At 32.2% G+C, this 15,087-nt stretch overlaps 1 protein-coding gene and 1 pseudogene across 4 annotated transcripts; one reads left to right on the top strand and one right to left on the bottom strand.

Annotated features, from left to right (window-relative positions):
* Positions 1-8,329: 8,329 nt before the first annotated feature.
* On the top strand, positions 8,330-11,242 carry LOC125422506 (NDR1/HIN1-like protein 6). 4 transcript variants are annotated; one of them, XR_009635765.1, is made up of 5 exons: positions 8,330-8,466; positions 8,640-8,735; positions 8,823-8,982; positions 9,105-9,301; positions 9,418-10,477. XR_009635765.1 is itself a non-coding variant. In XM_060814685.1 (5 exons), exons 3-5 carry the CDS (start codon positions 8,887-8,889, stop codon positions 10,905-10,907), a joined length of 672 nt encoding a protein of 223 aa, XP_060670668.1. In that variant the 5' UTR covers positions 8,330-8,466; positions 8,640-8,735; positions 8,823-8,886; the 3' UTR covers positions 10,908-11,242. The 4 variants fall into 4 exon arrangements, 2 of the variants coding, with proteins under 2 accessions (XP_060670668.1, XP_060670669.1); XM_060814685.1 differs by lacking the exon at positions 9,105-9,301 and adding an exon at positions 10,485-11,242 and having other exon boundaries at positions 9,418-9,570; XR_009635764.1 differs by having other exon boundaries at positions 8,331-8,466; positions 9,175-9,301.
* A 511-nt stretch (positions 11,243-11,753) lies between these two features.
* On the bottom strand, positions 11,754-14,586 carry LOC132800521 (uncharacterized; annotated as a pseudogene).
* Between the last annotated feature and the right edge of the window lie 501 nt (positions 14,587-15,087).

The following is a 15,087-nucleotide window of genomic DNA, read 5'->3' as shown; positions in this document are numbered from 1 at the left end:
ATATATTGTTTATCGTTCTTTTTGTTTTCCTTCCTTTTTAGAATATATAATTTTTTTGAAAATATAAAAAAAATAAGGAAATTAACTACTAATAAAAAAAATGTTAACCTATTTAATTAACTCTAAAACTATTTAAATTTTAATTATTTTACTTGAGGATAAATATCAATTTATCTCATAAACAAATTTTACAGAAAATCAGAATCACATTCTCAAAAGTTTACCATTTTCGGGAGACCTAATATATATTATCCTTCCCTTGCATATTAAATATTGTTTTGTATACATTGAAAAGAAAAAAAGATCCACAACTATTTATTATCAATAAAACTTCTATATAGATTTTCAAATATAACCAGGCAGATCGAGTTATTAACCAGATCAATGCTAACAAGATGCAGTGGACGATTAGAGTTCGCGTCTTTAGAATTTGGAAGGTTCCATGGTTTGATGACAAATCAGAAATTAATAGAATTGAAATGGTGTTAATGGATGAGCAGGTTTTTTTAATTTAATTTTCATTATATGTTAGTGATATTATTATTATTTGATTTATTATTATTATTATTATTATTATTATTATTATTATTTTGTTATTTTTATATTATACAATATATATATATATATTATATATCATGCATGTATATATAATATAATATATAATATATATTGCTATTATTATAATTACACTTATTATTATACAATATAATATTATATATATATATATGTATGTATATAATATTATATATTATTAAAGAAGTTTTTCAAAATTTGGATTAATTATGTTGAATTAAAAATTTTGATTTAATATTATTTTTATGATTTTTTATATATGATTTGATTATAATTCTTTTTACAATTTATTATCAAAATAATATATAACAATTATATATGCTGTGTATCGCAAGGGTATGGATCTAGTATATATATAATTAAAGATAGAATTGTTAATACACTAAAAAAACAAAACCATACATTTAATAAAATAATTGTCAAAATTAAAAAGTTTATTGAAAACTATCATCCATTTAAAATAAAATAGTTATAAAAACAGTCAAAACGACGACAATGAATACGGTAGTGAATTGTAAAATGACAATACAATATAAAATTGTTTATTATAGCTTAATTATGATTATTACTTTTATTTCGTTGGTGTTTGGGCTTAAAAATAATTGTTTGTAACAAGATCGAATAAAATTTGAAAACCTAGAGGATGAAGATAAATTAATCCATGAAAAAATGGATTGGAATGAAGACAATAATTATAGATATGTAAGTATTTATCTACAATTATTAATTCATTTAAAATTAGATAAATACTTGATTTATCAAAATTGAAGTATTATGAAGTTTTTCATTATCAGCGAAAAGCTTTTATTGGACGCCATATAAAGAGGTGGAGTGCACCATTTGACAACACCATTTAGAGGTCCAATCAACTTCTCTTTTCAATATAGTATTGTTTTCATGTATTCATTAGTTTTAGAGCTTCTAGTTTTTAATTAGTTGTTTTATTGTTTTTATCTAATTATTATTTATATTTCAATTTGTTTTCCTTTTTTATTATCTCTAATTCTGTTTTGCTAGTTGAATTTCTTCTTATTAATAAAGTCCTATCTATTATTTTATTAGGCATTTAAAGAACTCATTAGATTTCTCTTATTCCCCATATTAAAGCACAATCATTGTTAGTCAAATTTTCATACATTATTTATTTTATTCTTTTCCTTCATTTTAACATTTCACAGAGATTACTAAATATTACCAACATATGTTTTGGCATGCCTGATGGGACCATTGAATGAAGCTCAACTAGGAAAATGATATCCAAAGTTCAAGGCTTCAGAAATTTAATCCAAAATTTAGTTGAATCCTAAAGAAAATTTTGATAATCCAAAGAAATTTCAAATAAAGGGTTAATGATCTTATTGAATCCCAAAGAAGCATTAACCTTGAGTTTGCAAAGATAAATGAGTTAATTCAATACCAACTCATCTTGCTTAAAAGCTAGGTGCAAAACCCTCCTTTTTCCACCATCGAGCAATTAAAGTAAATTCCACTAGTCCAGAACCGAATTGCTCAGATTTAGTGGCATTGTTCAATTGAAAAGCTAAAGCAAAAAGCGAGAAGCTGATATCAAAATTGAATTTGAAGTCAAATCCAAATTCGAAATCAAAGTTGAATCTAGAATCCAAGTTGAAATCCAATTTGAATTCCATGTCAAAATTGAAGTCGTAGTTGACGTTAAAGTTGAAGCCAGAATTGAAGTCAAATTTGAAGACAAATTCAAAAGTTAAAGTTAAAGTTGAAGCCAAAACTAAAGCTGATCATGAGATTCTGCCATAATATAAGGGTTTTTTTGAAAAATAGCCACTGTTCGGCTCAAAAAATTGAAAAATAGCAAAAAATTTTTAAAAAATAATTAGCCACCTATGGACAAAAATACCCTCGACTAAAATTGAAAATTACCAAACATTTTTTATCTTTTCATTTTTCCTCCTTTCTTAAATAAACACCGGTTCACCTTAAAAAACCATCGAGCTTGTTATCCTTCGCATATGCTCTCACTCTCTTTTATTGTATTTTCTCACTTTTGAAGCTAAAATCAAGTAAAATTTTTCTCTTTTTTCTTTTATTAAGTTCTACATCATTAGGTTTAATGAACTTGTATTTTTTTAAGGGTTTTTTAATATAGGTATGTAATAAACTAGTTTATGAGCTGTTATATTTAAGTTAACCGTACTTATGTTACATATGATGTGAAAATGGAGGAAAAATTTTATAGATTTGCAAGATCTAGAAAACTAGTAAAACCATAGGAAAATTGGTGAAAAAGGTGAACTTCCGCTATTTTTGGCTAATTTGCCATTTTTCTGCTCTTTTCAGCCAATTTTTCGCTAGATGAATAAATTAATAATGGGGGTAAAAAAATAGTTATTATACAGGATATAAAAAGGGTTGATAAATTTAAAGCACCATTCAAAATTACACCAAAAAAAATTTGAAAAAAGGGGAAAAGGCAATGCTTTTCTAAGAGTCATCGCCAAAAGTGAGAAAAGCCAATGCTTTTCAACAAAAGCGTCGCCTATTATTTAGGTTTTTATCGATGGTTTTCCCAAATGCATCAACTGTTCTATCTATTTTTAACTACACTTTTTAAATTTTGTTTCTAAAAGTTTATAAAATAGCCAATTCTACTTTATTAGTTGAATTCCTTTTTATATATTAAACATAGATTATGTTATTGGACATTTGAAGCTCTCATTAGATTTCTTTTATTCTTGTGTTTAAGCACAATAATTGTTAATCAAATTTATGTGCATTATTTAGTTTATTCTTTTCATTCAATTTGATATTTTATTTTGAAGTTTGAATACCTCTATATCATAGAAATATTACTAACATATCTTTTATGTATGCCCCAATGGAACCATTAAACAAATCCAACTATGCAAGATGACGTCCAGAGTTCAAGGTTTCAAAAATTTTATCCAAGATTTAGTTGAATCCCAAATAAATTTCAAACAAAGGATTAATGTGCTTTTCTGAAGCTTGACCTAGGATGCTTCTCTCTCTCATGTTTCAGCTTAGGTTTGGCCTTATTGGGCCTAAATCCTATCACAAAGTGGATGATTTAAGCATGATCCATAATCGTCTTAGACATTACATTTTAAGCAGAATCTCATAATCGGCTTTAGTTTTGGCTTCAACTTCAACTTTAGCTCCAAATTTAGCTTCAGTCTCAACTTTGATTCTAACTTTAACTTCAATTGCAACTACGACTTCAATTTTGACATGGAATTCAAATAAGATTTTGACTTGGGTTTCGACTTAAAGTTCAACTTCAAATTTGGATCCAGCTTTATATCAATTTTCATATCATCTTTGGCTTCAACTTCATCTTTGATTTTGCTTCCACTTGGATTTTGGCTTTAGCTTTTCCAATCGAACAATGCCTCCAAATTGGAACAACTTGATTATGGATCGGTGAAATTGACTTAAGTTGTTCATAGGTGATAGGATGTGTGTTTTGCATTTTGCTTTTAAGCAAGATGAGTTGGTGTCAGATTGACTTATTTTCCTTTGCAAGCTAAAGGTTAAAACTTCTTTGGAATTCAATAAGCACATTAATATCTCGTTTGAATTTTTTTAGGATTCAACTAAATCTTGAATGAAATTTCTAAAGCCTTGAAGTTTGGATGTCATTAAATGTGTTATTAATATTTAACAATCATTGTGATATACGGACATGACGTGTTCAAAATAAAATATTAAAAAGAAAGAAAAAAAAATCCTAGAAAATCTGTGTAACACCCCGTCCCAAAGTATACCAGCAATTTTTAAAATCTGACCAAGGTTGACCGGGTTTGACGGTCGTTGACCGAGAAAGGGTCAAATGTTGACTTTTTGCTCCCAATGGAATTTTACATTGACCGAGGTACCGTTACAAAGTACACGTTGTCACAAGTCCATAGACTAGTATCACATTGAAAACGGAGTTATGGTTTGAAAGTTATGAGCAAAACAAGTTGAGGTCCAAACTGTCCAAGGGATGCCGGAGTTGACATTTTGTTCATGCAAAGTTGAGCTTTGACTCATACATGGTTCTGAAGTACTCGTCGATACGAGTTTATAGACTAGCGACATGTCTGATTTGGACATGTGGTTTGAAAGTTGTGGAACTGTGAATTTTTTCCGAGATAGCATTACTATTCATGGATCTGTATGTGTGTGAATAGTGGTGCTACGTGTCAAAAAAATGGACCCACCCGTGAGTGCACAGTGGCACCCATGGGCGTTTTGACTGGCTGAGAAGGGGAGGGAGGAGAGAGAAAGAGAAGGAGAAGAGAGAGAGAGAGAGAGCTAGAGAGAGAAACCCAACCAGCCAACCACCATTCACCCATTTCCAGCCACCAGAATAGTACACACACCATCCTAGCTTGAAGCCCACCTGAAAACTGATCAGCCAGCCAAAAATCACGGCCAACCGACCGCTGACACACTCAAATCGAGACTTTTTCCTGCGGCGGTGCCGATTATTTTAAACCCAGATTTCTCTCCATTCCGACGTCTGTTTGCCTCATTGCCTGTCTCATTGAGTCGCCCATTTTCCGATCTACCTTCCTACCAAAAATCATGACCAGTAGCCACCGAACGTGCCGCCAGCGGTGGCGGATTCCGGTGACCATGGCGGCTCATCGGGAAATCGACTTTTCGGTGAGTTTCCAGTTGCATCGCCCATCCTTTCCCCCTAATTCCGACCCTCTGAATCCAAATCCGGTGTCCACTTTCCTCAATTCTTAACGGATTGTGAGAATCGAATGCCTAAAATTTGAGAGCTTTCCGGTGAGATTCCGGCCACCTCGAGTCCGATCTCTGGGAAGTAAGATCAGATTCGTAATCCTCGTTTCACAAGCTTCGATTTGGTATATTACTCATAAATTTTGGTTAACGTTTGTGTTAAACCCCCCGGGTACCGAGTATTATTTATCCGAATAAATATTAATTTATTTAAGTAGTATAATATTGTCATTCTAGGAGCACGTGTGCGTCGTGGAATTGATCCCATGGAGGATCTTAGTTGGATTGCGTACTCGAGGTGAGTGACCCACCTTCAAAATTATTTTGGGTTGGTAAATTGTATATATTTTGTGTTGATTATATATTTGGAAATTTTATTTCATGTGTTAATTGTTTAGTAAATTTCTAATTGAAATTTTATGCCAAAATTGTAGGAAATTAATTATTTGTGTATTATAAATATTTTGGGTTTTAACAATTTTCTTGAATTTGAGATTTAATTTAATAATTATTGGATTTTGTTATTGGAATATTTTATAATTGGATATTTGAAAAATATGTTTTATGTATTTGATATTAAGAGAATTTCCATCTAAATTATATTGCCAATGCATGTTGTTTTAATATATGTTTGGGCGCCAAAAATATATTTGGGAATTAAAAGAAATTGTGATTTCAATTTTCTTTTATAATTGTTATGTTTATCATGTGATTTAATTATATTTTGAAGTTTGAGGAATTGAAGGAATAGTCATTTTAAATTATTGTTGATTTCATTGATGGATTTGAAATTGATGGAATTTATTATCGATGGATTTATGTCGGTTATATTAAAGAAAAATGTGGGAATATGAATTTGAAAAGTGATATAATTCCCACGGTGAGTTTTGTAAAAATTGTTATTTTAAAAATAATATGGTATTTATTTTAGATGCACTCATATAGTATTGGTATTCTGTACTGTGTATGTGGATGAGAGCGTAAGTTATAATGTCTCCCGTGAGTTGCCATCGGACCGAGGGCAGGCAAGTTTGATATTGGCCATAAGCCACCCCCCTCCATGGCCGGATTGACGGTTTAAGCAGTGGTGCTGTCGGGATGCCGAAGCGACCGTATGCAAGTTTCTCTCTTTAACCTCCCGCTGGACGGTGCTCGGGACACTGGTATCGTAGGGCATCACTGGTATATAGTGTGGTGCGTCAAGTATTATTTTTCTGATATATATTTTAAATCCTAAAGTTTTAAAGCCGTATTTGGATTAAATGTATTTAACTTGTTTTATCACCTATTTGCAATTGGTATTTTTTAAAATGTAGTTATTCATATTTTATGTCACTTATTTTAAATTAATGTTTTTAAAATGCATCTTGCCATAAAAATATTATATAGATTGGTTGAATATTTCAAAATAAATATTATAGTATTTTTCTACCACTTATTTTACATGATTATTTGTAATTGTTTAAATTATATTTTTGATACTATTTATTTTGATTTATTAAATCAAATTTTATGAATTATATATTGAATTTTTCCTTTATGTTATATTTCTTTCATGCAAGTATTCTAAATTTATTTTATTATATTTCATTACATTTTATTCGTATTTGGATTATTTAATTATTTATTAGATTAATTATTCCTTGATTTTTGGGGCATAAAAGATTGGGTTTTACGAAAATGTTTTAAAAGGGAAACCTTTCCAACGGAGTGAATGGTGAGGGTTTTGAGAGAAAATATTATTTTCAATTAATTATTATTTATTTACTTATTTATTCTTAATTAATCAAATGTGCTATAATTATCGTTACTATTATAATTATACAGTAGATAGGATCACTCACTGAGATTATTAGCATCTCATATTTTTAAATTCTGTTTCCCTAGGTACAAGGATTGGTAGACGTTCGTCCGGAGCAAGCTTAATCTTCGTTGTTGTCGTACTTTGAGGAGTTCTCTTTATTTTCATTTATTTCTATTGTAATATTTCTTTCATCCTTGTTGTATAACTTCCATACTTAATTGTACTCTATGAAGCTCTGTATACTGTCTTGGATATTTATTTATCAATTATGCCATGATTTCCTATTATTCATTTGAAGTGCTGCAAATTTGTGGAATTAAATTGTAGTAATGTGGGAGGAATAAGGTGGTGTATATAGAAGTGTGTTTTCAGTACAGGAAATTTGTGGTAAGTCCAATCCTTAGGGGAGGTCTTGCCGGATTTCCATTGGAAGTTCTGGTAGGGTTTTCCTGGGATCAGGGCTTATCTAGGATTCCGGTAAGGGATCTTGGACGGATCCTGACAATCTGACTAACAATAAGATGCTCACCATAATAACAATGCACACTCTCTTTTTATGTTTATATAAAGAAAGTTTATTATTTGTTAATATTATATAAATAAATTTTATCATTTGTTATTATTAACGACGATCACCAACTTATATAATAAATTTATTTGAGATATTTAATTTTATTAGTTTTAGTGAAACCGAATCCTATAATGATAACTATTTAAATTTTCATATGACATGTAGATTTCAACATACACTAGATATATCCAATAGCATTTTTCATATAATATATATATATATATATATACATCCTTCCTTTGACATATATTTATTATTAACAGTTTTTTTTTTCCCAAATAAATGTTTTGAGATTTTAACCGATTTGAATTTACGATATATATGGGTGTATTTTTACCGGATAATATATTACTTTTGGTTGGACTGGACTGTAAAGATGGTTCCAACCTTTTTATAATATGAAAAAGTATTTCTACAAAAAAATATTAAATACAAAAATGTTTTCAATTTTTACAAATTATTCTTGGCAGGAAAGATTCACTCAATATTGAAAAAAATTTTAAAATGTTATATATTTCTAATAATTAGTTTCTTAATTTTTAATATATATAATATAATATATATATATATATATATATTTTTTTTTGTTTTTCAATTTTTGGATGGAAGGTGTTCTGGTAATGCTATTTGACAGAGGATGTGTAGGTCTTTTAACAATTTATTCTATTCGTTTCCAATAAAAGCTTTGCGTCTGCCTTACTCGACCTCTGCCTCCATTCTACTCTCTCTCCGCTCTGCGTTATCCGGCTGGTACTCTTTGGCGAACGACCGCCCGTGGAACATCCAAGTAATTCCAACACTCTATTGCTCTCTCTTTACTTAGCTTATTTGCTAGGATACTCTACTATTTGATTTTTTAGAGAGCAGCTGGAAAGCCCTTTTTACACTGCTAAAATTCTTAATTAAGACAAGAATTTGATGTTTATTTTGTTTGACAAATTATATGCGATTTGTTTTCAGGTTATTAAGAGTATTACATATGGAGGGGCAGACTACTCATTCGAATGCATAGGTGATATTGGAATGATAACCACCGCATTGCAGTCTTGTTGCGATGTAATTGATTAAATATCTGAGGTCTATTTTGAATATATTTATGAAAAAACTTACTTGGCTTCATTCCTGCTTTGCTGCTTGTTGTAGGAATGCGGTTTGACAGTTACACTTGGAGTGCCAAAAGTAAAACCAGAAATAACAGCTCAATGCAATGTTTCTTACGGGAAGAACATTGAAAGGAACCCTATATGGAGGATGGAAACCCAAATCTGACCTTCCTTCATTAGTGGACATGTACACTGAGAAGGTAACAGTTAACATGATAACTTCATTACCTCGTTTTTCTTCTTCTATGTAAATATTCTGCCAAAGATATTCTACTACTTTATTGTTTTGCCATCATTAACGGCAAGTTACTTTTTGCTCTAGTACCATAGGTGGCTTTTATTGAATGCTATATGCTAGCATGGGTTGCTAAGAGTACTAGTTTTTGATGCAGTAAAGACCCTGAACATATTTGGTCCATACTAAAATTCTTAATTTAGATGTACCAAAGGACGTGTCAGACATACAATTTTGTGTTTCAGTTTGGATCGCTATATTCATCCTGGAATTCTGTATGAGGGGTATGACGGTGCTTGGTTTTTGTTGTAGTTGTTTCTAAAATCAAGTCATGATAAAGTACTGAAAAAGGCAGTTGAAGGGATCGGGAGTTGATTGTTCAATTTTTATGATATTGCAGGTAATCCGGATTGATGAGTACATAACGCACAACCTGCAGTTTGAGGAAATCAACAAAGCTTTTAGTCCTCATGAAAGAGGGCAAGTGTTTGCGTTGTGTCATCCACATGCCAAACTGATATTGTCTCAAACTGATGAACAACATGTTTGTCAGGTACAGGCTTGGTTGCTATGATGAACGCACACCAAATTTCTGCACAATGAAAATTTATTTTTATTGTATCCTGAAACAAAACATTGCACCTGGGATCTGCGACTGGTAATCAAAATTTGTGTTTATGTCAACATGCATATTTTGCTCATCAGATCAACTTTATAATCACTCGTATGTTTGGAGAAACCAAATATCATTTGAAGGTTAGAAAATAATTAAGGAAATGAGAAATAACAATAAAAAAATATATATATATATTAACACCATCTAAATCCAAAACTAAATGCAAAAGCGTTGCTAGGCTTATGTTAAAGAATTAGCAACAATTTAGTAGGGGACCAATACAGTAAGCATTTATTTCTATTTATTTAAAGAATAGGATAAATAACAAAATTTTTAATTTTCTTTTTTTGTGAAAAAAGAGTTTTACCATATTCATATTGTTACATGTGCTTGAAGACGCTGTGAAGGCACATGGCCCCTACCAAGTCCGATAACAATTTTTCTCTTTATTGGTATGTAACCAGTGAAACTGTTTTCATATGCCAAGCAAAGCCCAACTGAAAAAAATGTATTTAGGACAAACTAAAGAAACGTACAACAAAACCCTTTCTGAAGCAGGGCCAATTGAATCCAGACAAAAGAAGAAAAAACATTTATAATAATAGTTTCTTGCTTAGCTGAACTAACCCACATATAGTAGACATGTAGAGCTTGTATATGTGATTATTAGGCGAGGAATGGTGAGAAGCAACCCAAATCACCTCCTATCCTATGAGCAACAGAGTCCCTTAAACAAAGCCCTGAAAACGAAGATTCTAAGGCTATTAATATGTTATCCAAGGCTTTCTTGTAAAGCTTTTCAATTCATACTTTTGAGTAAGAAGAACAACATCAATCGATATTAATGGCAGACCATCAGAAGATCCATCCCTCTGTGGATGTGGAAAGCACCACCAACAGCGCTTCGGGTGGCATCTCATCCTCCATCAACCTTGGAGAAAGGTACTGCAATTCAGCATAGTTCTTCTCAGTTGCAGCCTAGAGCTGCTCCTGTGATCCCTGCAAGGCCACAAAAGAATAGAAGCTGTTGCTGCAAATGCATATGCTGGACAATGACCCTCATTGTCCTCCTGCTGATTATCATCGGGCCTGCCATTGGCGTTCTCTACCTGGTTTTCAAGCCAAAGCTTCCCAACTACTCCATTGATAGCTTAAGGATCAGTGACCTCTGGCTCAACTTTGATATGACACTGTATGCTAAATTTGATGTGAAGATCACAGCCAACAATCCAAACAAGAAAATTGGAATTCACCATGAGAAAGGTGAAGGTTGAGCGTTTGGTACACAAATACACAGCTTTGTCAAGGGTCACTGCCAAACTACTATCGAGGACACCAGAACAAATTTGTTCTCAGAATGAAGCTTTAAGTTCCATCCGTCCAGTTTTCTGATTTCAACTGGGAAGCTATAGAATTTTCATATACCCTTGTATTATTTTAGGGATTCAATATTTTTTTCTTGATAATTTTTGGTATCTGTTCTGCCAATTTAATATGGAAAGCTTGTTGCTTTTCCATTTCATGCATTAGCAGTGACAATTTCTCATGATTTCTTTCCTTTCCCCAGAACAGCTGAATAGCTGAATCTAAATCTCCTTTTCTTCTGATAGTGTAAACAAGAAATACTTGAACAATAATTTATTCTTCAGTTTTTTTGGGTATTATATTGCATACCATTGGCTGAGAACAGGTACGGAGAAAGTTAGATCACGCTACAAAAGAGATTACTTAACCAACAAAATTTTTTATGTAGGCTGGTAAACAAGCAGATTCAAGTTTGACCCTTTACCAATACTTTCTAGAACCTAAGAAAGAAGCAACAAAATTCCAAATTAAAGGACATGGTTTCAGTTATTTTTTCCGAATTCATTGACAATTTAAAGAACTTCTTTCCCATGAGAAGTGCCTCTTGTTTTGTTTTTTTTTTTTTTTTTGTGGTGTAAAGACGATCAATTATTTATGTATGCAATTATGCAATTATTTAGGAGGCTGATACAATTATGTAACTCTAAAATATACATGAAGCCATAAATAAATGTACATAAAGATCCAACAAGTTCTATCGTTCTATGAACGGTTGGGATTCTGTCACCTTCAGTGGTAGTCAGAACACAACATAACTAATCACCAGTTAAGGCTCGAGGCTTATGCACAATGGTAAACAGGGGCATCCCGGTCTGTGAAAGCGCCCTCACAAATTCTGTATTTGCTGTTAAAGTAGGAGGATGCCAGTAATCACATGTACCAAAAACAACCTTATTTTTCAATGCAAGCTTCTTGTGGTTGGGAGGCTATCATTCGATCTGAGTGACAGTAAGGCACTACCCTGTTCCGGGTATGACCAATGTCAGTATACAAAAGCTTATTCACTTTCAAAAGAGTGCAGTAAGATACAAGACCTCATTATATCCAATCTAACTATGGAAAAAACATAAGAGACATTATATAACATACTAAACATGAGGGAAAAAAAGGCTTAGTTTTCTTTCTGCAAATTAAAATAATCTCAAGCTCCTCTAATAGTTAGATTATTTCACAGACCAGAAAAAAGAAGATATTATAGACCTTATGTGGATTTACAAGTTTAACTATACAATTTTTGTCTGTTTACTATCAAATTAATGAGATCCACCTAATTTGTTAAAGAAGACAATCGAATTCATCAGAAACTCACATGAGTTTTCTAAGCAAATAAGCAGCTCTCAACTTCTCATTTGACCCTCCACACATTGCTACCAAATCCTTGAACTCTTAGCAAGCACTTTCGCAAATTATGCCTCTCTTTCCAGATAGAATGCTGCCCAAATCCACATGCATTGGATTCTGAATTTCAGACATCACCTGGTAGATAAAATAAAAATAGACAAACTGAAACCTCATACCAAAGCATCATAGACTATTATACAAAAATCTATGCAAAGAACAGGTTAATGCACATTGTGACAGAAAACTTTTTCTAAGGTGTCGTCTGAGTAGAAGACAAAGTTGAATAAACTTTTCTGCAAAGTGTGAATCACAGTTGAACAGTTGTTGAAAAGAACTGGAAAAGCTAGAGGAACCTTACTTTTATTCAAAATTTCCAATCCTGCCTGGGAAAGAAAAACAACAAAAAGGTTTTAGCAGTAAGATTGCTGAAAGTAATTAATCAAATTAAGCACTGTGTGTATACATGCTGTACACACCAATGATGCAACCTAAGTAATATGCAGTTTGATTGACAAAGAAATTTTGATATCCTAACCTGATCTGTCAAACAATTCACCCGGTGCCAATCATACATAAGGAAAATATGCACAATTGTCATCCATTACTAGCCGCCAACACAAACTAGAACTGAAAATGTACCTGTCCAATCACAAACTCATAGTTACCCTTAAATCGCTGCCTCAATTCGCCTTCTGGGGTAGCCAAAAGCTTTTTAGTTGCACCATTACTGATTCCTGATATAAGAGCAATCAAAGCAGTTGTATCAAAATTTATGAAATCACCTCCTCCCAACAGGTTCTGTAGCTTAGTATGCTCTGCATCTTTTACATGTAGCTAGCAGACTTCCATTCCTGAAAGAAGAGAGCAGAAGGAGAAACCCATGTTTCTCTTCATATGATCCTCTGACAGCTCCACCTCGGCAGCCATTGGACTAGAGCCTGTGGCATCACATTCTGAAGCCTCTGCCTTAACAGCATGCCTTATTTCAGAAACCTTTATTTCAAGTATGCAAGCCTCTTGATATGTTCTGGCAAGTACATTAATCCATTCACTTTCTGAATCCTCAGTGAAATCGAAATCAAAAACAGAAAATTCCAATCCTAGCTCTTCAGCTGCAAATTCTTCGTTTAGTTTCTCATACACCAAATTGCTAAGTCCATTCGAGAAGAGAAGTATGATTGAGGAAGGCTTTAGTGCAATAGAAGACTGTGCAGCAATAAGGATCTGCTCAATGCGGGATTTCAAGCCCTTATATTTTTTGGATTGGTTCCATAAAATGTACTTTGGGTTCCTATCAGATACAAGAATCCAGACTGGGTTTCTATTGAGAGTACAAACTATATCAACATGGACACCTTTCAAACAAGAATCATTTTCCTGTCCATTTTGAGTGGTAGGTGACAGGAAAATTGGCTTGCAAACACGTGAAACTCCAGTAATGAAAGGCTGTTGCAGAATGTGAATAACTGCCTCAAAGTGACCAATGTTAACACTAGCATGACATTAAGAAAATATTAATATTTCAGAAAACAGTAGCTGCTTGAGATAAAATAATTAGATAAGTCATTATTTAAAGAAAATTTTAAATAAATAACAAAAGGAATGACTAAACATTAATCCCACACTAAAGATTGGTTAAAAAAAAAGAAAAAAAAAAAAGAAAAAAAAACATGCTCATGGTATGTTTTAACCAGAAGCTAATATTATGTTTTAACCACAAGTTAATATCAGAAAACTACTTAATCATTTTATCTCCCCTATGTTTAATGAGAGCAATTTCAAAGTCGGCAGAGCTGGAAACTAAAAATGTTACTATTTACCGTAAAATGCAGGAAGCTGCACATGTCTCACCATGAGAGAGAGAGAAAGAGAGAGAGAGGGGGTATATATATTTCATTTTATATAAATAAATAAACATATATATATGTTTATTTATTTATTTATTTATATTTCATTTTACTTACAACTATTAATTTGTCACAGACCACAAGCTGTAATGGCGACCGGCCAGGTTCTATTCCACCGTTTCTATTGCAAGAAGTCCTTTGCCCGCTTCAATGTCAAGGTTTGTTTTTTTGTTATTATTTTTATATTTTCTGCCAAACCTTTTGTTTGGGTGCCTAGAAAATGTAGAATTTAAATGGAGTACGGGGTATGTTTGAGTGGTAAATAGATTAAATAATGTACTTCTGACACGCAGTAACATTGTACTTGATTTAACTAATAGCTTTACTTCCTCACGCCCATGTGTTTCATGTTTGAATTTCAATGTCCATCATGTATTTATTTATTTATTTATTTTTTCCAATTTCATTTTGCAGATAAGTAGAGCAGCAATTTGTTTTGTTTTAGTTAATGTTAGCACCATGTTTATGTCAGTTCTAATGCCTTGGTGGGTGGAAAGATGATTTCTCACAGAAAGTAGCGGCTAGTTGCGTTTGGCTCGTCTGAAAGCTGGAAGAGTGCACTAGGAAAGCTTAGACAAGTTATAATTGTTTTCACAGAATGGATTGTAGGAGGGAGAATTTACCCATTGATTACTTTGACCACTTTTCAAAGGTTGAAACTTGAAAGCTTCTTCTTTGTAATTGTGATTGACTGTTGTTTTTGTTTATCATCTTCGCACTTTTAAGCGACCAAAGCTTTTAGCTATGAAATCTTAACCAACTTTTATACCATTTGAGAACATTGTAATCGTCTGTTTTTTTTTTTTTTCTTTTCTTCTCTCGTCTGCAAGAGTGATTAATT

This window comes from Ziziphus jujuba, chromosome 2 (genome assembly GCF_031755915.1).
Source record: "Ziziphus jujuba cultivar Dongzao chromosome 2, ASM3175591v1".
NCBI lineage: Eukaryota > Viridiplantae > Streptophyta > Magnoliopsida > Rosales > Rhamnaceae > Ziziphus > Ziziphus jujuba.
The sequence above is the reverse complement of the archived record's forward strand: the minus strand, read 5'-3'. Positions and strand labels throughout refer to the sequence as shown.

Excerpts from the sequence above, each read along its gene's own strand:
- LOC125422506 (XM_060814685.1), top strand. The coding sequence starts at position 8,887 with ATGTTTCTTACGGGAAGAACATTGAAAGGAACCCTATATGGAGGATGG. Across the intron at positions 8,983-9,417 it reads TGGACATGTACACTGAGAAG|GTAATCCGGATTGATGAGTA; the intron begins GTAACAGTTAAC and ends ATGATATTGCAG. Across the intron at positions 9,571-10,484 it reads ATGAACAACATGTTTGTCAG|ACCATCAGAAGATCCATCCC; the intron begins GTACAGGCTTGG and ends TATTAATGGCAG.